The sequence below is a fragment of the Polistes fuscatus genome, unplaced genomic scaffold, assembly GCF_010416935.1.
Source record: "Polistes fuscatus isolate 324 unplaced genomic scaffold, CU_Pfus_HIC Scaffold2, whole genome shotgun sequence".
NCBI lineage: Eukaryota > Metazoa > Arthropoda > Insecta > Hymenoptera > Vespidae > Polistes > Polistes fuscatus.
In genome coordinates, this window is record NW_025113096.1 from 13,130,693 (window position 1) to 13,158,359 (window position 27,667).

The 27,667-nt window shown below is 32.2% G+C and overlaps 1 protein-coding gene across 6 annotated transcripts in view; it reads left to right on the plus strand.

Annotated features, from left to right (window-relative positions):
• LOC122516149 (dorsal-ventral patterning protein Sog) overlaps positions 1-27,667 on the plus strand; it is a 52,516-nt gene that overhangs the window by 17,527 nt on the left and 7,322 nt on the right. For all 6 annotated transcript variants that reach the window (XM_043633726.1, XM_043633727.1, XM_043633722.1 and 3 more), the window contains 2 exons: positions 11,562-11,665; positions 18,140-18,269. In XM_043633726.1, coding sequence (XP_043489661.1) covers positions 11,562-11,665; positions 18,140-18,269 — 234 coding nt within the window. The remainder of the gene's footprint in view (positions 1-11,561; positions 11,666-18,139; positions 18,270-27,667) is intronic.

Consider the following 27,667-nt stretch of genomic DNA (forward strand, 5'->3'; position numbering starts at 1 on the left):
CAATATACATTTTTCGATTAATTAACAATCATTTAAGATTAATTTAACATCAAACACTCAACTATCGATCGATTTATCTCTCTCACACAAACACACACATACATCACATCACATTTCACTAATACTAGACCTTCCACATAATTTCGTTCAACTGTTGATCGATTGTGGATTCTATCTCACTCTCTTCCTCTCTCCCTCCTCTCCCTACTTCTATGCATCTTCTCTTTTCATAACGTTTCATAAAATTTCATCGTTATCGCCGTTTAAAAAGTTGTACTTCGCAAGGATTTAGTATGGAAGAACAGATTGAATTTTAAGGGGAAAAATTAATATGGCAATAAAAATTCATGCAAATAACAATATTATGATATATAAATACTATTTGTTAAAACATTTTCAATACAATATATGCATAAGTATACATATTTATATTATTATAAAAAACATATATAGATATAATATATAACAAAATAGAAGTTCCAGAGTGTCATTTACAAACAGAATAATTTTTATATGTTTATATCCTATCAAAAATCGGATTTAAACGGAATGGATTTTCAAACTTGATTTTCTCGAAAATAAAGTTTTGAACGAAGAAATTTTATATTATTTTCTCTTGGTTATTTCATGAGGAATCCTGCTGTGCGCGCTTGTACATATTAATTAAACGATCTGTATATCAAAATATACTTTTACATCAAAATCTATTGATTAAATATCAGGAAATAGAAAAAGAAAACTTAAAAGAAGTTTTAGTATTACTATATTTGTTATTTATTTATGCATACTTAAAAAAGATATTAGTTACATAGATACTTCTATTTATTATAAAAATACGAAAATATTTTAAAAAATACAAAATTAATGATCTTAACTTAAGATCACTCTTAAAATAAGAGTCTGTTTAAAATTAAAATTAAAAGCTTAAATTTTCATTTAGTTTCATTGCTTTTTTAAAACAATTTAGATATATAAAGGTAGCATCAGTAGTCTCACTATATTATTCATGGATCTATTTGTAGCATGTGATGCATAGAACCCATTGTACACCAACATGAAGAACAAAAATGCAAACAAAATAAACATTTTGTATCGTTATCCAAATCTAATTCGGAACTTTCTTCCTTGCCAGTTTGCTCTCTCTTTTCGTCTATATTTCACAAGTATTTCATATCCTGTGTTCGATAATAAAAAGTATCTGATCATGAGAATTATTTATTAATGTTTAATTTAAACGATAATAGAATATTTTAATAAGATTTAAAGCTAATGAAGAAACTGATCAATAACTTTTAATTTTATACGAAACGTTTTCATAATTAATTACAAAAACTTATTGTTAATAGTGTCTTATAGAAACAATATTTACTACGCGAACGACAATCTCATGTGAACTTTCGTTTGAAAAATTTCTGCAATATTATAGTCTTTCCTCGTAGAAATATTTTAATATCTCACATATCAAGCATATGTATGTTTCATATTCGGTACCGTTACTCTACTATTGTTTTTAACGAAAATCTTAGTCTTTGTAAATAGAAATGAATAATTTGTTAATACTGAGAGGTAGTTTGAATAAATTTCAAGTTTAACGATGGTACCACTTGATCTATAAAAATCTTTAAGCAGCGTGAGGGATCTTTGATCTTTGCGATGCGATAGTTCATCGGTATAGGATAGACATGTTCCCTTTTGTCCACATGGAAATATATATATTTCTCATGTTAATTGGAGCTTTACTTTCTACTACGAGAAAAGATGAAGATCGGCGTCTCTACTTTGGTTATATTATGCGAAAGGTATACCACGTAAGATGTACACGTCCAAGTAGTAGGGGTAGTGCACTGGCCCGTACCGCCCGAAATACACAGGACAACCGACTCTCTGATACCAAGTAACGCATTCTACGAGTGGCAGAAGAGAACCATGAGGTTTCTCTTTCGGCCGTTTGCTCTTCAACCGTGACTCTTCTTCTTCTTCTTATTTTTTCTTTGATTTTCTTTTTCTTCCTCATGTTCATCTTCTTTTTCTTCATGTTCTGCTTCTTATTCAGCCAGGCCTGTAGCCAAGAGAGTATCGGTAGCAAGGATCTGACTATGACGTGTTCTACGTGCAAATATATACCTACTCCAAGTTTTCTCATGATAGACGTGGTTCATGCTGATCAATATCATCGCTAAGTCACCCAATGATGACGAAGCTAAAGTAACTTATTATTCCGGAGATCATCTTTATGATCGTGACAGATAGAGAAAAGACTGTTAGCATTGGGCAAAAGTATTTATTTTTTGTGCATTTCTTTTTTCCTCATGCTAAGAATATATTAAACTCGATTTTATAGTTAGAAGTAGGAAAAGTAATCTTGTATTTACCGATATCGAGAGACGTGCACATATTAATACGTAGTTGATAAACTTGAGAAGAGAATATTAGACTCAGTGCCTGTGCTACCGCTATCATTCGTAATTCATAGCAACTTCGTGCACTGTAATTTTTATTCCAGTGACTTATCTACTAAAGAAGACTATCCTCTCTCTAAGAGTCTTATTCTTTGACCAATCTTTGAAAATCGGTCATCTTTGTTATTTTCCGGTACCTGCCGAGAATTGTATATTTTGTTAGAAACATATTTGAACTAAATCGTCTAATAATATTCTCTTACGATAATAAAGTATATGTATATTATCTGTATAAAATACATTTTTGTGGAATATAAGTTAAGCTCATGGCCAATTCTTCCCATATGTACGAAATGTACTCTTGTATATTCGTTTGCGTGGAAGTTGGTATATTAGATTGTAGATTGCATCGACGATAAACGATTGGTTCTTTTTAACTGGCTCTTCTAGTATTCCAAAAATTCTTTTTTCAATTTACGAGGATCTCATCGAAACTTTGCATATTCTTATTCGCGCGAATGATCTCGATTTAGATTTGAATACACTTATACGGCTCGTCCTTCAAGTGGTTGTGACAAACGACGAGGTGGAGCATGACAAGGAAATGACGAAGAAGGAAAGGAAGTGGGGGAGGAGGTGGCGGAGGACTAGTGTATCCTGCACAGGGTACACCAGACGTACCACGGTACTTGGCATGCTTAGTGAATGGCCCCTTGATCCAGATTTTTGTAGGGTGATTTTTGCACACTCAGGGCCGCCTATATATAGCACTCGCCACTCGGCATTGCATCGCCGGTTGCCGTCTCGACGACAGTGAACGACCACGATTTCTTTTTCTTTTTCTTCTTCTTCTTCTTCTCTTCCTTCTTCAACACTTTCTTCCTTTTCTGATGTCCCTTCTTCTTCTTCTTTCCTTATACATATATTCCTCTCTACCATGTTTTACTTTCTCTCGAAAGATCGAACACTTCTTTCCCGTCAATCTACTTCTGAATGCCTTGCCTCCAGACACATTGCTATTTAAAAGAATAGTTGACTTTTACCATGCTAGGATCACATTAATCGATCAAAATCAATTTTTACTGAATAATAGCTGAATTGATCAAGCAGACCTTGTCACGATTCACTTGTACGCATTTCCTCGTTATATGTACTTATAAGTTGAACACTTGAAAACGTAGAAGGGTATCGATTGGCGTCCGTTCGACTATAGATTTTTCTTTTCTTTCACATCCAGTTCTTGTCCGTGGCTGATTAAGGGTGTATCAAGGACTTTGTGACCTCCTTGTTATAGATGGCTTTCAATGGAGCCATGTTTTTTGCACAACTTCTTTCATTTCTTCGATATTTTTTTCTGTTAATAGAAAATAGATATATTTTTCTATATATTCTAGAATATATTTAGATATATTTATATTTTTCTATATATTTCTAGAATATTCTTCTAGAAATATTTTTCAGAGACTCTAAGATATTTATTTTCGCGGAAAATAATAATCAAATTTGTGAGGTTATGTACAACTATGTTGGTTTAGATGTGAATTACGTTTCTTTTTTTTTAAGATTCGACATATTCTCTTCATTTCGAAATTTTACAGAAAATGTATCCAATAGGAAAAAGACACTTTCTTCTTTGCTCTCTTTACGGACTTTAAGTGACAGTTAAATTTATTTCGACCAAGTAGAAAATACCGGTCCTAAACAGAAACCGATGCCGCTTTAGTTACACCGCATGCTTGTGAGCTCGAGCAAACGAGTGAAAGAGAAAGAGTGAACAAAGCGACATTGTTATCGAACTCGCAATAAAACATTAAGCGAGTGTGTCAACCTGCAACACGTTCAGTGCTGCATACATTTCGAGGGTTATATACATATGTGTGTATATATACAGGATGTTTCAATTTAAATGGTATGACTAAATATTTTCGATCTTATTACAAAATATTTCGATATTATTAAAAAATAGCAGAAAATTAAATCAACTAAATTTTTTGCTCAAATGTGTTGAGCAAATTATTGAAGAATATGCAATGCAGCAAACACGAATTTCGAAAATTGGTCGACCAACTACAGTTGCAAAACCTACGCAAACATTTTCAGAACCTTATACCAGCTACACCACTAAAAGAAAATCCACACGAAGATGTGGCGTCTGCTCAAGAAATGGAATCTGCAAGGAGTCACGATATTGATGTATGACTTGCGAAATGCTACCTTGTGTAGTATCTTGCTTTGAAAAATACCACACTGAAATCAATCGAATTTCTTAAAAATCTTATTTTCTTTCTTTAATTATTCTTCTTTGAGTTTTATCATTTTTTCATAATTTTAAAATTTTTAGTAGCAATAATCTTTTTAAGAATGAATTGTTAATTTTTTATCAAATAAAAATGTAATCCTTCCTCGTTTTACGTAAAATTTATGATTTTAATTACGCACCCTGTTGGGAATTTTTAAAACTTAATTTCGCAGTTCAGAGGTTGAAATTTTTGTCTTTTTTAATTTTCGTGATTTCAATCATTAAATATTTTGTAATATTGGTGTATATTGATGAAATATCGCTAAAAAGATACACTGTAGGTATTTCCTGGACGCGTATTGATATTTTCTACAACTTTTATTTAGCTTAAAATATCGATTACCATTTTAAACAATTGTTATAACTTTTATATCATGACAATAATATCCTCTATAAAATAGTTGCAATATACATTAAATTACTTTCTAAGAATATAGTAAGATTTATTTGAAATATTTGTTTATAAAGCTAATAAAATCATATATATGATCTTATATAATTAAAATTGAGGCATCCTATATTTGTTCAATGCATAGGAGACTTAAATTCTACCGTAGTCGTTTTTTTTGTGGTTTTTATAATCTACAGATATGTCTGGTTTGGTATCTATATGAGATTATTTTCAATAACGATAATCAGTTTCCTTATGTTCGCATTTCTAATCTTTTTTTCTTCGTGTTCGAAATCACAATTGGATCGAGTATTGTTAAACCTCTTGTCTTAAATGTAAAAGAAGTTTCTCTCTTTCTTGTTATGGGGCGACGAAGAGGAAGAAGTAGAAGAAGAAGAAGAAGTAGAAGAAGAAGGAAGAGGAGGAGGAGTATGGAAGTGGTCGATACAAGTGCGAGCTGTGCAACTCGTCTCGAACAAGCTCCGTGTGCAGCTCGATTTTCGGACGCTATTTTTTCTCGTTTGCTCTTTCAGATTGGCCGGCACGGTGATATACAGCCACTCACTACCAACTCTCTTTCTTTTTCTCTCTCTCTCTCTCTCTCTTCCTTTCTCTTTCCCCAGAGTACCTAAGTACGTAAGCAGGTATGGACATACCTTGCCAGGTTTGGGGCACGTGTCCTTTTAAGAGCAAAGACCAAAGACCAAAGACCAAAGATACAAAGTTTGAACAAAGTTCTTCCCCTAAGGAGCCATTTAAAAATGATAGAAAAGGAAGAGCAGCAGGTGTTTACTCTTTTCTTCTTATGCAACTAACTTGTTTAAAATGTTGTAAAGGAGGTAGTAGCGTCAGTGTTCGTCCGTTCATTCGTACGTAGTGGATAAGGTCGTTCTTGGACAGCCATGGCTCGAATCTTTTCGACAGAATTTTTCTCCGTAAAGTCCCACAGCAGCAGACGAAGAAGACGAAGACGATGAGAGGCTGTAAGTGGGCAGACACGTAGGCGACTTTCCTCGCGACTTCTTCGACGTCGTCGTCGTACGTCTCTCTTTCTCTCTTTCTGCGTGTCTCGGCTATCTATAAACCACGAGGACGAGCCGGTCGTACCTGCTAGCACTCGAATACGCAAGTAAGAAAGAGATAGAGAGAGAGAGAGAGAGAATCTTGCAAGCTTATCTCTGTTAACGTGTTGCGTCCAGAAAAATTAAAGCCTTCTCGACGAGTCTTCTTTTTGTTTATTTTTCTAATTTCCATTTTCCTTTTTTCTTTTTTGTTGAATCTTTTTCACAGTTCGATCGATGCTTCTTCTTCGTCGTCGTCATCATCGTCATTTTCATCATCGTCATCATCATTGGTCGTAGTACGAGTCATCGTCATCGAAGATATTATACTCCTACGTTTCTTCTTACCGATCATTCATCTCATTTTCTTCGAGATGATGATTTCCCCCTCTCTCCCGAAGGCATGAATATTTATAGACAACATTTATCTTCTTCGATGAAATTTATCTTTTGACCCAAGTAAACTTGTTCGTCTGCCAGAAACAAATATAAGCATCATCTGCCCCTAAGCAAGCAAGCAAGCAAGCAAGCAAGCAAGCCCGAAGAAGAAGAAGAAGAAGAAGAAGAAGGAAGAAAGATTTGTGCTTTCGTCCTATAAATTATAACTTATGAGACCACACAGTTGTCCTGGAATTCGGATTTAATATTTGAATGATTTTGAAAGAATGTTATATACATTCATATATTACCAGGTGTCTCAAAAGTCGTGGGTCAAACGAAAAGAAGGTAATAGAGGAAGTCATTTTTAATCAAATAATATCTTATTTATATTTTATCCGATTTTTTATCGTTTCCAAGTTTATAAATCATTTTTGTAATTAATGACTATCATTTCATTAAAACGAAATAAAAATTTAAAAAATGCAATCGAATCAATAGCTTTTTAACGTTAACTTTTGTTTTAGAAAATAATTCCATAAAAAATGTGTAAAATGACGTGTAACAAATATGTTCAACAAAAACTAACCTCTAAATTTCAGACTCTCGAGAATAAGGAAATAAAAATAAGATTTTCAATTAAGTTTACTTTTTATTGTTTTTTTTTTTTTAATAAAATGCTAATAACCTTTTTCTTTCGGTCTAATTTATACCATCGATGACAACTTCGTTTGATTAGAATTAAAACGCAAATGGAACGATACATGTGTAACTTGAAAACGGTAGAGAATCGGATAACTTTGAGTAAAATTTGTTGTTTTATTTGAAACGATCCATAACTTTTGAGACACCCTGTATTCGCGAATACACAGCTGATTTTTTATACTCCGTATGTTCTCTGTATTTACGTAAGGAACGTTTTGCGTCACGTCTCTTGCTACCATATTGATTGACCTTATAGATCTTCCACGAACATCTGTGCCGAGGTGAGAAAAAAAGATAAAAAGAAAAAGAACGAAAGTCGGTAGCTATCTTTAACTTTATCCCAGATTCGTTCTCTTTCTCTCTCTCTCCCTCTCTCTATTTTTCTCTCCTTCTTGTTTTGATACGATTTCTGTAAATTTCGTAGGATTTTTCGTAGAAACGTCCACAGTGTTTCGCGTAATATACGAGCGCTTATGACAAAAATCATAACTTCATATTTATTACGTTGTTCTTTATTGAGTTTTTTTTCTATATATAATTACATATTACGTTGATTACGGAAGCATGGTAAGTAATTACATTCATTGATAATATTAACTTTGAATAGGATTAAAAAACATTTGTCTGTATTTATCATTGCTATTTTGCATGATGTGATTCGTCCGGTATATATAATAAAATGTTAATAATGTTTGTTAATAAGTAAGTTTAATATCGATATGAGAAGGTTTATTTTTTGTTGAAAATATCTCTAATAATAAAATCTTCAACTCTGCAACACTGTCTCACTGTGCGACATTCGTAGTTGAGCCTCTTTAGAGACCCGAGGGGTAAACGTGCCAATAAAAACTAACAATTTTTCCCTATTTTTCTTATTATTCGCAAATTTGACAAAACAAAATTGACATTATTGTAAATTTTAATATATTTAGGACTCCTACATCAAAATCATGGAGATATTACATGGTACTTTTTTCTAAAGTTACCTTGAGGTTCATAAAAATTCCATATATATAAAAGATTACAAAATTTAATTATTTTTTTAAATTAAAATGACTTACTGATTTTTATTTTAATAATTTTTTATATTAACAAAAGTCGCGTTTTCATTTTGTAAAATTATTGACATCTTTAACGAAAATTATAAGTAACATTAAAAACTATTATTCGTCATTAATATTTAATTACTTTTAAGATCTTGCACTTGGAATTTTGATAAGTAACATTAAAAATTATTATTTAATTACTTTGAAGATCTTGCACTTGGAATTTTGGATTTTTGTTAATTGAGCGTAAGATATATTTTTTTTTGTACGGAACGGAATGGTGATATAAAATTCGTAAGCGGAAGTAGCACGTGTTTCTACATTTCGTATATTTCGTATTTTCACGAAGGCATATTATTTATTTTAGTAGCGAGTCGAGGACGTACTCATGGCGTTACATAGTCTCTTTCGATTGGACTCGTAAAAAGTCTGCTTTAAATGCGGCCATGATTTAAATATCACCAATGTTATCTCTTATTACACCTCTCTCTCTCTCTCTCTCTCACACAGTACGTATTTCGACTTTAACATTTTTCGTTTCGGAAAGAAAATGAAAAGTAAATTTTGCCATCTCAGATTTTCCACGTATCGACGAGAGCTTTTCAACCGAAATAATATTCCCCGAGTTCTCCTGTTAGATATTCGAACAAAGTTCATCGAACTCTCTCGGTGTGAACATTCATAGCAGCCCTCCTCAGTCACAGCAGCCCTCTTTAACCCGTCCTCTCTCTCTCTCTCTCTCTTTCTCCCTCTCTGAGAATAGTGCTCTTGCTAGAAGAACAGCAAATGTGTTCCTGGAATTCTTGATGAAAGTCGAGGAAAGCTGAATCTGATTTGGACAACCACCATATTTGTATGAGTTATTTGATTATCGTACTGACATGAGTTAAAATCCATTATATTTTGAATAGAGAAAGATAGATGGAATCAAAACGATGATCTCTGATATTGCCATCTTATTTCTTTTTTTTTTTTTATGGAAAACAACGCCTTTTCTTTTTTACCGTTTCTTTGATTATTTTTTAGGCTTAACGTAACTAAGAAAAAAAAGAAAAAAATATAAAAAATAGAGAATAGAGAAAGAAAGAAAGAAAGAACAAGAGCTGCACAACTCAACTCGCATATTTGCGATACGGTGGCGTGTCGAGGTTCTCCTCTCTGGCTCCTGGTTGCTTAGAACCGAGTCTGCGCTTAGAACGACTTAGTACGGCCAGTGCAACGACCTCGTGCAACGAGCCTCGCTGTCTCTCTTTCTTTTCTTTCCGTCTTTCTCGACGCATTCTCTTTCTCTCTCTCTCTCTCTCTCTTTCTATCTTTCTTTTTCTTCTTATATTCTTTTGACTCGTAAGCATCGTGACGCAGTATTAGAAAATTTTGCAATTTATTATCGTCAAATTTCAACTTGTCTCAAAGCTTCTAATCTAAAGGGTACGAATATTGGAAAGAGAGAGAAAAAAAGAGAGAAAAAAAGAGAGAAAGAGAGAGAGAGAATAATTATTATTTTCATTTCTTAATTGAGCTTTTTTTATGCGTTAAGTCACAAACATCTGATCCTATTTAACATTGACGATAACGTGTGCTGTGTAGTCACGCGCACGATCAAAGACAATTACATAACGTTTAGCACTCGTCCTCTTATGTACATAAATATATATAAACAGTGAGTCACAAGAGTATTCCTACCTGTTTCCATTGTAAATTTAAAAAATTTAAAATGAAAACTTCCAAATTTCTCTTAACCGAAATCAATTTAAAGATTATCAAATTCTTAAATTGATATTAATTTTATTGCAAAAGAAATATTTTATTCTTTCTTTGGGAGATATAATTTTACATAAATTTTAACAAAATTGATCTTACATGAGTATTCGTATCTATAAAAAAAAAATATAATAAAAATGTAATGAATATTTTTGTAAGTACTGCTTAGTTAGCCTTCCTTTGCATTTTGTAATGCTTTTGAGACGATTAGACATACTCCTGTGAAACCAATACTTTTTAGTAATATAATTTGTATCAATTTGTAAGTTCAATAATACTAAAATATGTTTCTGTGTATAAGAATCTGAAAACATTGCATTATAAACAGATATAAATTGTTTAAAATAAGCAGTACGAATACTTTTGTAACACATTATACATGCAAGTCTTTTTTCTAAATAGGAAAAAGTACAAAAATATCGAATATTATCTTTTTAATTTAATAAAATAAACATTTAAATAAAAGAGTTAATTATTGAAATGATGAAATTATCATTATCAAATTATGTTATAAATTTTTTAATTTAAAGCATAAAATTATGTTATTTTTTTAAATAATAATAATAATAATAATAATAATAATATATCAGAAAATATAATAAAATAAAATGTTCTCGATAATAGTTTGACGAAAAAAAAATAAAATAGATTTTATGCAATTAAAGTATTATCTTAATTGGTTACACTTATGTATTTTTGTAGAAAAATTTAAGTACAGATATTACAATTTGAGGATATTGTTATTTCTGGAAGGGCTCGTTTTCGTTCGACTTATTTTTACGTGGGAAAAAAAATGAGAGAAAGAGAGGGAGAGAGAGAGAGAGAAAGAAAAAAAAGAAGATTTTTACCCGGTGACATATGCTAGGACTCGCCTTTCATCCCTTCCATTCATCTATATTTTTTTCTTTCGCGAAAGAAGAAAAAGAAAGTGTAAGGGAGTGTCATTTTTACAGGTGAGGACGACCTTGTTGCAGAGTGTTACTCAAACAGATTTATCTAGTCTTTTGCCATCTTTCACCTGGCACCTTTCTTTTCCTTCTCTTTGTTTGTCTCTTTTTGTCCATCATCGGCACCATCCTCACGAGTAGATACACCTTTTTGTGTTATCGACTAAGCTCGGAAATGATCAACGAATAGAAACACATTTGTAATAATCGGTATTCTTTGATCGTAACCGAACATGCGCACTTTGAGTTATTGAAAAGCAACGCGCGATGCATATTTAAGATAATACTTACTCGAACGATGAATATGCTCTCTGCTACAGAGAGAGAGAGAGAGAGAGAGAGAGAGAGAGAGAGGAGAGAGGTAAGCAGAGAATCCGATTACGTTATACTTAAATTTAAGAATTCCCGATTACGTTATGCTTTAGTTTACAAATTGCGTCAGTAGCAAGGAATATCCGGCGCGTGATGACGCGATGTTTATTATTATTAACGTAACACTCGTTTTAATCTAATTGAAAATCATTCTAATGGAAAAATACACACAGTTTTATTTTTTTTTTTTTTTCTGTTACAGAATGCACTTTCGGTAAGCAGATTCGCGAGTTGGGATCTACCTGGTTCGCGGATTTGGGCCCGCCTTTTGGAGTTATGTACTGCATCAAATGCGAATGCATTCCGGTACGTATTAAAGTGGGTGTGTCACTGTATATGCCACGATTCTTATACCATACTTACTCTACATATATCTTATATATATACTGGGTGTCTCATTTAAATATAATATGGCCAAATATCTCCCATTCTATTGTGTCATAAGCAAATTGTTTCGAATAAAAGTTGCTATGCTTTTGATGGAAAAATTTCCTGTGTCTTGCAAATCGTATCATAAGGGACGTTTTTGTCAAGGTAAATAACTCGTAACAATTATTTTTAATAGAATTCGATATTTTAAAACTAACAAACATCGTAAAAAATATCAATGCGATCATCAGTTTTTGCTGTAATTATTTCTTTTTTAATTTCTATGATTTGTATATATATATATAGAATAATTTGTAATATTGATCTACACATTGTTAAATTTCAATGAACACATAGATCGGTGAAAAATTGACGAAAAGATTTGCTGTAGGTGCTTGCAGGATTAGCATTCTCTGAAACATTCGTTAGGCTTGTAATATTGATTATCATGAAAAAAATTGATATATTTTATGTTTTTTTTAATAAAAGTGTTCTCTAACAATAAGAGATAGTTGAAATACGCGATAAATTTTTGTCAAAAAATATAACAACTTTTGATTTAATTATTAGTGTGTTATTATATAAACAAATAGGATTGGAGATATTTGATGATATCATTTAAATTGAAACACTCTGTATACGTATATAATATAATATATATGTATGAAAAAATATAGTAGTAGATATGTAAGAGCTATTTCGCGCATGTACAAGCCACGCTATATATCCTTCGCTTACGTTTGCGTGCATTTTTCTTCGTTCGTTCGACCTTTGACCCCTCTCGTGTCTCGAGACTCGCCCTACGGACGAAGCCGGTCTGTGCGTTCAACATTACGTTTCTATGTAAGAGACCAACCCGACACAACTTCGATAGGAACACACAAGAAGATTTAACGTGTGTGCGCGTGCGCACGTGTATGTGTATTAAACAACCCGTATCGTACAGGCTCTTTCAAAAACATCATTTTTGATCATTGATTACATCAAAATTAGAAATAATCATTTTTATTCGATTAAATTCTAATCGCAATATTGAGGGATTCATTTGCCATAAAATAGAGTAATATCTTCGAACTAATCTACCCCATAATATTTGCTCCACTCTTATCAACAATCGATACCTCTTTTGATTCTTATCTAAAGAATACCATTTAAGAAAAAGACTGTAGATCAGAGTGGTGCACATAAAACACGACGATATCTCGATCCGGGTGACGTGACCCACGGAGAGTTGACGTGCTTTCTAATCCCATTCCTGGTCCCGAGACAGACTGGCGTCCTCGTGTTTTACGGATACCTACACACCGACTTTATGTATTTACGCGTGTATATCGAAAAATCCGCGGGTGAAGAAAAACGTTCTAGGACACGTAACAAAATATCTACTTGCTAATTGTTTCATTTTCATCGGATTTTTCTTAAAAACAAAAAGAAATAACTTTCGTTATCGGAATTAGCTCGCTATCGATAACATTGTCGTATGAATTTTCACTTACTCGAGACATGTAATGATCTTCATTTACATTCCGAACGTTTGCCGACGACAGCAGACCGTTTTTCGTTCCATATACGGTGAAACAATAGCGTCATCGTCTTTCGTCTACACCGAGGAGTCTTTCTGTTCACGTATTTTCTCCCTCTCTCTCTTTATTTCTCTCTCTCTTTGTTTTTCTCTCTTTCTTTCATCGTTTGGAATTTCATTACCGCGTTAAAAAATATCTGTTTGTGTATCGTTAAATGTTACCAACTAGAGACAGGAACAAATAGGGAAGAAAGAGTAAGGGGGATAAGGAGGGGGAACACATTTAATGACACTAAATAATCAATAAATGCTAATGGAACCCTACCTGATTGGTTTGCCGAGAAGAGGAAATTAATTGTATAGGCGCATGAGCCTTTCTTTGAGAAACCGAGCATCAAAATTAGATCCGCGAACGGGCCTATTTTCTTCGTGCACACTAACATAGGTTACATGGTTTTATAAATTTTAATTACCTATCGTTTATAAAGAAAGGTGTCTGTATATCGGATAAGTTACTTTCTTGTAATGTGTTTTAACCTAGTAATGTCACTCGTAATTTCTTTTTTTTTTCCTGTCGACTATTGCACAGTGTGCTAGCAAACGTTGAAAGATAATTATATAATTTAGAAACGATATTTTTGCGATATCTGTATTTAAATTTTATTACAAAAAGACGTAAGTGTAACTAATTAACGTAATATTTTAATTGCATAAAATTTATTTTATTTTTTTTTTCGTCAATCTTTTGATAAATTATTATTATTATTATTATTATTTAAAAAGATAAAAGTCTTATAATATATTTAGAGATAGATAATTACGTTAATTAAATTAATTAAAGTTACGTTTCCGACAAAGTGTATTAGAAAAAGCATATTATTTGGTAAAAGCAAATAAGAATTTTTGTAACTAAATTCTAAAAGTAAAAGTATACATGGTAATTATATTAAAAAAGTTATGGTGTCCGAATGTTAAATCGAGTCACTGTATATCTACTGTCATCGTGTAGTTTGATGACAAGGACGAGATCGAGATTTAATCTACACCCACACGTGCAAGTTACTTTTGAGAAAGTCGAGTGAACGAGTGAGGATGCAAGGCAAATATGAAAACAGCCCACGACAGTCTTCTTCCCTCGGTATATCGGCGGCTTATTAAAATACTCGTCTCATTATACAAGAGGCTCAAATGAATCCCCTTCCCACGCAATCTCCTCTTCCGATGTGACTCGATTCATTCATTCATTCACGAAAGTTAGTGCTCGGTCTTCTTCAAAATAAGAACAATAATTACAAACGGAATTGAAATAAAAATAATCTCGGAATTTTCACTTTTTCATGCCTAAATATATTTTATAATATTAAAACAATATTATTCTTCATTTATATTCAATATTAAACTTCATTTACATCAAATAAATGAAGAAAGTTCATATAAATTTATGTCCGAAAAAATGCTTTATTGAAATTTTTAATACAATACTACTGCTATTAATCCGAATAAAAAATATCAAATGTTACGATATTATTTGTTGTCCAACCAAATAACTAAAAATGAAGAAACAAGGTCATATTAGGTTAGTGCAAAAATTAATTTTGGCTTTTTATTATTTTAAGTTTGATATTCGTTTTTCTAATTACCTTTTATTTACAATCTGCTTGAAATGTAGATCATGTTTTCGGTCCAGAGACAATTAGTTAACGTACAATTGAACATTGGTTCAATTTTCTATTGATTCAATAGCTATTATTGAAAGAGATTCGTGTAAAGAAATTCTTGAAGTTTTATTAAAACTTTATGTTGATTATTCAACAGTTATTTGACATTAAAACCATATAAACTCTTGTCTTTAGAACTATAATTATTTTTTCATTAACCTAATATTAGCGTGTTGATTGTTTAATATTGTCATTATTAGAAAAAAAAAACCTAAAACATGTGGTGTTAATGAAAGCATCAGAGTAATTAAAAATAATGAAACAGTTAAAACGCTATACTTCAGAGCAAGAGCAATAGTATTGACATTGCGGTACGTAGGAAGCCGATGTTACAGGTATATACCAGCTACCGTATGGTAATGCGACCAGTCAATAAAGTTATCTATCAGTTACTTACACAACCACACGCATAACCACTCAGTGGAGTCGATTCTCAAGCGCCTACTTGAATAATCTTAGTGTTTAGTATCTTAATCGTCCTTTCCGTTCTCATTAAACATCTAGAAACGCTATAATCTTGAAGATAATTTCTTTGGTAAACATATCATTCGATTATATGAACAAACGTAATGTTTCTAAATTGATACAAAAAGGATATGTTTAATTTGGGCAAAGTTACGTAGAAACTTACTAATCCTCAATGATTTGAAATTTAGTTTTTCTTTCGGTTTTATTTCTATCGAGAATTTAAATTATTGGTTATTTGAGGAAAATATAAATTATAGTTATTAAAATATTAGTTAAATATTATTCCTTGCCGTTGTTGTTTTAAAATCATTTTTAATGATTTATTTTAATAGTATGTAGTATAATTAATATCATTAAATGTTTTTATTTTTTTTTTTTTTTCATAAATTTAAAATAAAACTATAAAATGGTAATTTAAATAATTGTATAATTTAAGATTTGCTCTATGAACTGGTAATTATTTTCCAAAATAAAGATAAGATAGTTATAGGATCTGTATTTTGTTTCATTAATTTTCCATCACTTTGAAGATTACTAAGTACCTGCATAACTCGTCTCGGTTGATTTTCCGTCTCTTTTCTAGTCTCTCTTTTTACATGGATTTTATCGATCGATCTCAAGTCCAACGTCTGAGTCCGTCAGTTGGATCTACGGTCGCGACCAGTTTTAATAGAGTTTAATTCTGCCAATCTTCTAAGAACGTGTCCTTGACTAGCAGTCTTACGTTAGTTTACACTTTTGTCGTGCGTCTCGGGCTATTAGATTTTGATTCGTCTCAATTAACACGTGCGACAAATAGTATTATACCCCCATATACCTAAATTAATAGTAAAAGAAGTATGCGAGCGTGTGAAAAAGATAAGAAGAAAAAATAAAAAACTAGTGTGTGTACTTATGTACGCACGTAAGAAGTTACGAATATAACCTCAATAACCTCAAAAATAACTTCAAAAAAGTAACTTCAAAAAAAAAAAAGAAAAATAATAATAATAATATATATAAGAAAGAATAAAAAAATATAAAAATATAGATATCAATCCACACTAAATATAAGGGAGATATATCGAATTACTTTATACGTCAACGGCCATGGCGTGGTGGTAGCACTAGTTCCCCCTCGATCATTTAGTCAAGCAGCGCTAAGTACGATTAGTACTTGGATGGGTGACCCGCTTGAGAAAAAGAAAAGAGGAGGAAGAAGAAGAAGAGAAAAGAAAAAAGACGACTTCATGCCGTAAATTTGAAATCGCTTTGCCGCGCATCGTAAATATCGACGAACTTCGTGGTGTCGTTTTTACAGACGCTCGGAACAAAATCACACACTCCCATCACATTTTCCCAAACGCGCCAAAAGAAGTATAACTACAATAAAAAAGAGACAAATAGAATGTAGAAAGAGAAAGAGAAACACAAGGGAAAGGTTGTCGTGGTTATAGTTGCAAGGAAGAGCTTATGGACGAACGCGCAAATTCTATTTTTAGAGTTGGGTGGAATGACAGTCCCTCTCGAGTGTGCATGAGGGGCTATTGATAGGTCGCGGCTTAGTGTGTTAGAAGAAGAGACAGACGCGCGCCTCGGGCCTATGAATCAGCCCCGGCAATACGAGGGAGACCGTTCTTGTTCTTTGAAGATTACGTTCTCTCGGCATCATCCTTCGTCTTATTTTTTTTCTTCTTATTTAACTTCTCCTTACCTTAACTATCAGCAAGATTTTTCGTTATGTTCTCTGATCCCAAAGAAATATTTCAAACGATTCAAAAGAGTCCTTTTCTTCCTTCCTTCCTTCCTTCCTTTCTTATCTGATCGGATCTGATAATAATTTTGACTCTTCCGCAAACGGCCGATATTATCGTCAGAAAGGAATCGGCAAGAACGAAAGAATTTCTCAGGTTTGGGATTAAGAAAAAGGGAAATAATCGAAATCGTGGCAACGCGCAGGGTTTAATGTCCCCGAGTTTCAACTTTCTCTCTCTCTCTCTCTCTCTCTTTCCCTCTCATTCTTTTTTTTTCTCTCATTTTGTCTCTCCGTCTCTGTCCTTTCGGTTTCTCAGGAATGCCGCATGGCTCTATAAAACCCTTCACTTAATTTCCGCCTCTCGGTTTATCCATGGTCAACCGGAACACGAATTCTCCTTTTTCGGGTTGCGCCCACAGGTTCTATAAAAGAAAGAAAGAAAAGAAAGAGGGCTTCTCCTTCACACCTGAAGAGATAACTAGGACGCTGTGTAATTTCACCCTAAACTCTACAATTTACAACTAACTCTTCTCTATTTTTCTTATTCTTTTTCTCGGTGAATCCAAATAATAATATTGAAGTCAAAAAGACATCTTGACATCCCAGGATCTATTTCTGATTATAAACTAGTTCTTTTCTATGTATTCTATCAGATGTCAATTACTTGCTGTGAGATAGATTCAATGATGCGTAAAGAAGTAATATACACTTTGTGCTTCATTTACATACTTGAAAACATAGCACATGGTTACTTTCCAACTTCAGCACTATATATATATATATATATATGTATGTGTAGGTACGTATACCTTGTAAAAGAATTTATCGATAAGAGAGTAGATAGAATTCATTATTCTTAGGAAACATCAATGAAAGATAACACTTGTTTAAATATCTACTCATTGCACTGAATTAATAATAAGTAAAAGAAAGATAAATACTTATTTTGTATGTTTTTGTTGTTTTAGGTGCAAAAGAAACGACGAATCATCGCTAGGGTTCAATGCCGCAACATTAAGAACGAATGTCCAAAGCCCACCTGCGACGAACCAGTCTTACTACCGGGAAGATGCTGCAAATCGTGTCCTGGTGATTACAGTACGTTTTCAAATGCTAGATAGCAATTTCATGAATAACAACAACAAAAAAGGCTCAAGTCGATCTTAGGCTTATGCAAATAATCGAGATAACATCGTGGCTGATTTATACGAGGCTCGCAATTTAGATGATATAACCGAATAACTTTGATTTTTTTTTATAAACAAATGTTTCTAATAAAAGTTACTATGTTTTGAGGAAGAAATTTAATATGTATCGCAGTTGTTTACTAGAGAAATCAAAGTTGCAGAGTATATTAATACAAATTCAACGAGTACCTATAGTGAACTTTTTTATCGATTTATGGTGTTTTGAAGTTTAACGATGCACGCCAATATTACAGAATCAAACCATGGAAACTGAAAAAGAAAAGACTAAAATCTTACAAATGCGTGAATGAAAATAAATAAAACTAGACAAAAAAATTGAGTGATAATTTAATCGGTTATCAGAAGTTATTAGAAATTAAAGCTACTAGATGCCGTTACTCGATAAAAAGGTAGACTATAAGTATTCGTTGGATTCTTATCAACATTCTCTACAACTTTTATTCAGCTTAAAATATCGATTATCGTTTTAACCGTTTTAACATAAAACGCGACGATCCAGCATTTCTCGCAGATAAATGAACGAAGCGTTATCGCGCTGCATGGCACAATCCGACACGGATTTTGAAAAACTCCTAGCACTAAAACGGTTAAACAATTGTTAAATGACTTTCATATTTTGACAATAACATTTTCTATAATATCGCTGCTATATATTATATTTCTCACTTCAAAACATAACGAGTCTTATTTAATCTGTTTATAAAATCAATAAGATTGTTTGAAAATCAATAGGATATTGGCCTTATCACTTAAATTAAAACCTATATATATATATATATATATAAATAAATATAATAATATAATATATAATAAATATTATAATATATATATATATATATGATTTAAAATATTATTATTAATTTTAAATATTATTATTATAATATATATTATAATAATAATATATAAATTAAAAAAGAAAGAAAAAAAAAATATATATATATATATATGAAGCCGTCAGTGTGCGAATTATTTCTTGGGTTTGCGTTTATCTTTAACCTTTTGACTACTATACTCGTTTAAAATACTACAATCAGCACGATTTTAATGACGTGTGCGTATATGTATTGTATTTGAAAGATAGAGATAAAAGACTAATGCACAAGTTATGAATTTATTCGATAGATTAGTTGATCCATTTTGTTCATGGTAATAACCCAAGCACACTGATGCGAGTAAGAGGCGTGGACAGCGTCAGAGAGATAAATTCGAAATTCCAAAAGGAATTCGTAACAACGATAATATTGGCTTCACAATCAATAGCTTGAAATCTATTGGTCTCTTCTGTGAAAAACGACTAACTCGTTATTTCAAAATGTTCCGCGCCCGTAAATTCATTAGTTTGATTTGACGATGAAAGGAAATATTCGAAAGGATTGTCAGACTCGACAGAAAATCTACCTATTTTCAAGTCGTAATTATTTTTTTTCCTCTTTTTCTCTTTATGACGGCTCGTAAACATTGCGAAAGTATACGATCACAATAAATCGGGACACATACCATTAATGAAAGTCAAGTGCCGTGCATAAATCATTTATCAACAATTACCACGCGCCTCTTTGTCGTGTACTTTTTTCTTTCCCTTTCTTTTCTTTGGTTAGTTCTTATCGATCGATCGATCGATCGATCGATCGTATACATTTACATCGATTAATCGACTGTCTTTTTATTTTTTTATTATTTTTATACAGAATTGTATAAAAAAATTTGCAATTTTTCAATATCAAATTTAATACCGAACGTACTAATTTATTTAGCCAATTGAATGCCAAACAAAATATTTTCTTTAATTTAGAATTGAATAATGTACATTCTTACAAATTATAGACCGCGGTCCATTTGACTACGCGCGTGGTAGGTTTAGTGTAAAAAACATATTCAGTTTTAAATGTCGAATACCAGTTAAATGATCAACGTTGAGTTCATATATAACCTTTCCAGTTGTTTTATGCGATTATGTTTTTGCTTTAACTAATAGCAAGTCTTTAATCTTTACTGTCAATAATTAAAGTATGTTGGCAACATTTATTATCTTCGAGACTATTGTTTCCATTAAAAATTATTTTAAATATGAAAAGTTAAACGTCAATTAAGTGTCTCGGCGCTAAAATGTAAAAAAATATTAAAAGTGGAGTTAATTACTCTTTGGCCTGTGAACAGCTCAATTGTCTCTTGTCTAAAAATGTAGTTTAGAAAAGAGGAGGTACGAATGTGGGATACGCATTTCAATTTTTACCATAAAATGTCTCAGAGTGCTAAATAATGAACAAAATCTAACAAAGAAATTTAGGAAATTTCATAGGGAATATGCCACGCAAAGATCAATATTGCAGATTTCTTAGAAATTTTACCTTCTTCTTCTAAATAAATTCTAAAACTGTTATTAAAGTATTAGTAGAAACATTTTATTATTGTAAAATTATAAGTGATCGTGAAAAATATAATAATGAAAATTTAATTTATATTTAACAATAATCACATATCTGATGTGTGGATTCTAGACCTGGAAAATATCACGGTGATAATTAAAATGATAAAACATCTAATTCACAATTTTATTTAACAGAAACTTATATTTTTTTATAATAGTAACATTCTGCATAAAAAACAAAGAAAAAATTTTTATCGCAAATATTTGTTCATTTCGAACCCGAGAAAATGAAATTATAGGAAGTTAATAGATTAACGAATAGATAGATCTTTTCTAGTGTAAATGTCTAAAGTCTAAGTCGCTTGACGAGTTTCTTTCGAAACTTCTTTCTCTCTCTTTCCATCTATCTATCTATCTATCCCTTGATTAGTATTAACTAATTCAAACAGTAGAACGTCTTATGCATTTCGATGACCCCAATAATTTATTGAAACTGATCATCTTCCTGCTAAGTTCATTAGTTAAATCAGTCATATTTCGTTTGAAACTTTGTCTGACTTCCTTCGATAGATATCACTATACTATACGTATATATAAAGTTAGATTTATAGTTACATTCTTTGTTCATTTTGCTTAGATATTTCTCGAGAAGTATCGTCTAGACATCCTTCATTATAATACGATAAAAGTTCCCTATGATGGCTTCATTAAAGTACCAATGCGTAAATATCTCTCTGTGTGAAACTCTTCTCAAGTGTGTATTAAATATCACGATCGTTAATGTATCCTTACAACGTTTCTCATCCTTAAATGGTTTATAGTTTATAGCTGTTTTTGCAATACTAAGATTGACTTATCTCAGAGGTCTTTATAAATGCCTCGTTAGAAAGGATAGAAAATGGTTAGACTGGTTTCTACAAATAATGAAAGCGAATAGATCGAACTTCGAAAGGAAATACAAAGTTCAATGTACGGATGATTGCATACGAAAACAATTAGAAAATTAGCTATTACATATCTATAATATATCCTACATAATAATTTTACTTACAATCTATAACCAATTACTATATTATCCATTGTCTTATCATCAATGATTGCATCGATTGAATCCGTAAATAACAACGTTCTTGACAACTTTATCGAGAGATACAATAATTACTATGGCTTATCGTTCAAAAATAAAACATTTCCTTTTTCTAATCGTTTTTCTAACATTTCCACGCGCAAAAGGATTAAATTCTTCGAAAAAAATCTATACAGAAACTTTATACGCATTTTACATTGAATATACGTTAAGCTGTTATTCTACTCGGTCAGCAGGTACCCGTGTACTTGATAAGATACTCGAGTCAAAGAAATATATCTGGATATATTTTACTCAAATACTCTACCCGTGTTACTCAAGTATTTACAATATTGCATCTTTTTACTTTTCCTTTTACAGGTTAGAGTCAATTCTCCATAAACACATTCTCATACCTATTCGACACTAGTAAAGCGGTTGCGTCTTTTTACCTTCTTTCTAGAACCAACAGCGCACAGGTTTTTTCCCCGAAAGGGTTACCAATCCATTTTACTACGTTGCTTGATTTTAGTGATCCGATGAGAACTAGTAATCCAACGTGTCAGACCGTTGATTTACAATTAGTATTTACGATAAATAATTTGTATTTTTTTTTAAAAAAAACTATTCAATGAGAAACGTTACGAGTGAAATATAAATATGACTACGAGACTATCGGATTAGCATTTTTCGTTTGATTAAGTATTTTTCCAAATACTCAAATACCCAGTGACTATGTACTCTCGAAGTACCCGAATTGCCAATAGTTTTCTTAAATGCAAATAATAAAAAAGAAAGACGATAGAAGAAAGATAAAACGTAAATTGAAAAAGTTGAAAAAAAAAACTAGGAAAGCTAGGGAAAAAAGTAACTCAATCTTGGAATAAGTATTACCAACAATTTGAATTTTTTTGTCAGAAGATCGTGTTATAAATTCAACGAATTAACGATTCGTATATAAATATAGATTTATTTTATAACCTTAGCCTGGAAATAAATTATGAACTACGGTTATAACCTTCGAATACATTATCTCTAAGCGCCAGCAACGACGACAACAGCAACTACGTCGCACTAGAGTCGCATTTCTCTTGCACGAATAAGAATAAGAATAAGAAGAAGAATAATAAGAAAAAGAAAAATAAGAAGAAGAAGAAGAAGAAGAGAACGATGGAATCGAACTCGTACATATCTCGAGGATAAGAGATTGTAGTGGTGAAGTTGATGCTCTGGTATAGTACTACCGACGGACGAGGTCGTGCCAAAGATAACGATTATGCGAGAGAGAAAGAGAGCGAATTGGTGGAACAACACAACAACAAAAAGGAGAAGAAAAAAAAAAAGTAAAGTAAATGATAAAGACAGAGAGAGAGAGAGGAAGAGAGAGGGAAAGAGAGATGTGAGAATGAGAAAGAGAAAGAAGCTAACGATGCTTGGCGGAGAGGGCGGGCGCCACGGTTTAGCGCCATGGCGCCGGCTATATTACTGCATGGCGTCACTTCGATTAAGCCGTGCAATCTAAATGTAAATATTAGCATACGTAATGATCGGGCAAAACGCGTGCGAGTATGCGGACTGAGAATAGACTAGAAAAGAAGAAGGAAGGTGGAAGGTCACGAGGAACTCGAAGGAAGTGATATATGCAGGATTTTACACCTATTGACTCTCTTTCTTTTTCACCATTTTTTTTTTCGCTGACTGAGAATGAAATTAAACAAAGCTAACGGAAAGTGGACGCAATTTTATATGTATATGTTATAATTTAGGTTATTAGTGAATAACTTAAGTTTTAATACGAAATAGCTAGGGGAAGCATAGAAAAAAAAATAGAATTTTATTATATATTTAAATTAATTATTTTAGGAAATAATTAAGTGAATTAGTTAAAGTATGAGATTGAAATTTGATCCATCTTTAAAGTCTGCTCTTTTAAAAAGTTACAACAATGCTCGTAGGTATCCGTTTTTATCTCTTCCTGTACTTTGAAAACAAATATTCTGTTAGTCGTCCTGTTCTGTCGGATCTAATCTATGGATCAAATTTCGTTCTTATACTTTAACTATTCGCCTTTCGTGAATTCTTATATTATCTAGTTGAGTATGTAATTCTGCCATTTTTCATACTTTAATAGGTTAGTACAGTTACTTCATAATTTAATGAATTTCACTTATATTTATATGTATAATATATTAGATTAGAGTAAAAATATTTCTTCGTATTTTCTCGTTAGAGATGGTTTTAAGGTCGCGTAACTCTGGTAATATTAATCAGGTCTAACAATACTTGAGTGATTTGAAAAAAAACATATCATAGAATAAACAAGAATAAAACGACGATATTTGTTTATTCCGCCAAACGTTATAACATTTTTAAAATAATGAAATAAATAAATTAATAAGGAATTCGGTATGTTCTGAATATTTTAATTATAAAAAATGGCAAGAATGCGACTTACACTACGAAACAAATTTGTTATATTTATGGACACGATACAATATCAAAATACGTGTGGTACAAAGTTGATTTAAGCGTTTTCAATTTAGAAATTTTTATATCAAATCATAATGTCATGATATCGTTTGAGAACTAAACATCGAGCAAAAGACAGTCTTCAAAAGCATTTGGAAAAAAAAAATTTGATTAACTTTTGAATGAAAATATGAAGAAACTTTTTCCCTGACCCATTACATACACATATAATATATCAAATCGTTAATTACTAAATAGTGTGAAATTCGTTTTGGCATACGTACAACTTTCTCCTTCGAAAGTGGCTTACATATTTCACCGTTTCTTTACATATGCCAATAAGAACGAACGGCTATATTTGTGATTCCTTTCAAGAGATAGTTTTTCTTATAAGCGCTTCCTATAGGATTAGTTTAAAGATTTCTCTATCGTTACGAATAAAAAAAAAAAACAGATATTAAGATACGGGGGAGAAGAGACTAGATGGATGAAAAATCATTTTCATGCTTGAAAGTTGTAGTCGAGAGAACGTGTTAACGGTACAACAACCGTAGGTGTATTTAAGTTCGAACACGACTAGACCAATAAATACAACAACGAATATACGTACTTTGCTTTCTACGAGCTTATATATATACACACGTACGTAAACGAAGACTCAGAATTCGCGTTCCTTGCGTCTAAAAGTGCGACAATAAATAAGTCCTGCATGCAAATGCTATTTATCGAGGGGGTTTTAACAATTCAGGCGCATGTTACACGCTAGAACGTTGGCATACGTTCCCTCTGCACATTCAGCGTCATGGCATTACGTTTTCTTTACGAGTTCCTTATTCACGAGTTACCGTTTTCTACTTTCCCTCCCACTCCACCCCACCCCACCCCCGTTTTATTTCTCTTTCTAATATATCACACTGGATTAGGAATGATTACAAAAGCGAAATTCCAATTACTTTAGAGAAATAGGAGGGAAAAATAGAAAATAAGTGAAAAGCGTGGGAAACAAAAGATTCGTCAAGTTGTTAGAAATTCTTCCGTTAAATTGTTCCTATCTTCCAGGATACACATATATGTATATTAATCCAACATTCCTTCCGTGTACGACGACGACACAAGCTCTCGCTAAGTCGAGAAACCAGATTTTAAAGGTCACAGCAAAATTCCAATTGCTATCTCGATAAGTAGAAGAAAAGGAAAAATTGTAAGGAATTGGCTCTCTCTCTCTCTCTTTTTCTTTCTTTCATTCTCAAACACGATTTGCAGTGGGATACGAGCTCCTTACGATTTGATTTTTTAATACTTGAATCCTGAACACTAGAACGAGACTTAAACTTGATTTACTATCCTAGTCGTAGAATTAATGGGCCAGGAATATCGATAAAACGATGTTTTATATTTATCCTTAATTGGGCCAAGTTATGCAGAAAACTACCGATACTCGATGATTTGAAAGTGAGTAAATTTTGTTTGAAAATTTTCATTTAAAACAAAATAATAGCTCTATTTCTATTAGACATTTTTAATCATATTTGATTTATTATTATTATACCATTTGATACCACAGTCCAAATGTTCATAATATAAAATTGTTTTAAGATTTGATATGTCGGAGTTATTGTACATAAATTACGTCAAATATACGTCTATTACTACGGTATTTTCGTAAACTTGTAAGAACATTTTACGAGAACTTTATAGAATTTCAATCAAATTAATTACTTTCCTCACTTTGACATAAGTAAATTGCTATCGTTTCGTAGTCTAATATTATAATTATATAATGCAAGAGTGATTCTATGGTTTGATAGTTTGTTAAAGAATAAACATCTCAAAGTTCTGAGATACGTATTGCGTTTAATTAATTTTCTTGTCATTTTGGGGGTTGCTAGATTTGTTCATAACTCGATCCAATTAAGAACCTACGTGTTTTTTAACACGCGTCTAAAGATAAATCGTCGAGAAATATCTAAATAAAGAAAATTATCGTTGTGTTCGTTTGTGTTCTGGTAATCATCTGACAGGCCTCATTGCCTCCTACCAATGGAAAGGTGAAGCCGTCGTACGATTAGTGATGCGTACAGTTTCCTTTTATGGTTCTCATCTTGATAAGAAACTGCGACCCATGAGCTCACCGATTGGACTGTCACATCGATTCTCATCGACTTTGAAACGACCGACGCACATCGCAAGAACGGACCTAAGAGTTTCTTTGTCGTTTGCCGTCGTCGTTGATGTCGTTGTTGTCATCGTTGTTGTTGTCGTCGTCGTCGTCGTCGTCGTCGTCGTTCGACGATCGAATATGGAAAAAGAGACGAAATAGGATGGAACTTGTTTGAATCTCCCGCCTCCTTGAACTCTTCGTGCTCCCTCGAGTTCCTTCGAGTTACCTCGAGGGCACTCGAGGTCGACTTACCAAGACCCACGACCAAGTCTTCGGAGGTCATCCTCCGCGAGTATCTACGTATGTACGTATATTAATGCAAGCGAAATCCTACGGAAATCATTTACAATATTTATCCTCTATATTCTCCGAGTTTAGTCGATTATGCACCATGATACGTTAGAAATGAACGAATAATGGAAAATATAAAGGAATTATAATAACAAATTAGAAAAAAGATAAGATAATTCACTCAAATGAATAATTATCAGGTAATCAACAAAATTTGTGACATAAATGCACCGTGACAAAACGTAAACTAGCTTCTAAATAACCTCGTAACAAATTGTAGCAAACCCCTTATAAAATCCAGTTTTAGTTTATATTTATTTAAAAAAAGTTTTAGTCTATATGGTTATAATTGAACTACAGTATAACTCCATGTTTCTCAAACTTTTTGACCGTATGATTCAACAGAATCGTTCATAATGGTACCACTACCGACAAATTTATAATATAAAATTATAGAGAATATATATATTCTCCGAAAACTTTCTATAAATTTGATATAAATCAATTACAAGATTGTAATCCGTTATAATTTCGTAGTCAATTAAAAATTGAACGCGATCCAATAATAAACCAGCGATTCATAGGTTGAGAAACACTGATATATCTTATATTTAACAAACCATTCATCTTGAAGATATGAATGAACAATGAATTTGACAAGTTCGATTCTAGCTTTGAAGTAAGATGGCTCACTAGAGTGTTAACTTGTCGACTCGTTACGCGTTTTTAGTAGACAAGCAAAGAAATTGATATCTCGCTGGGATCACTGTATGTATCCGCATTGCAATCACGATCGTATTCACGAGAAGGCAGAGTGACTTGCTTGGTTTACTTTTTTTATTTACATATTTTTTCTTCATCAGCGTTGCAATGATTTCAAGGGAACTAAGTTTATCGCTTACATTAACCCCTTGAAAAGTGGCGCCACTGAGA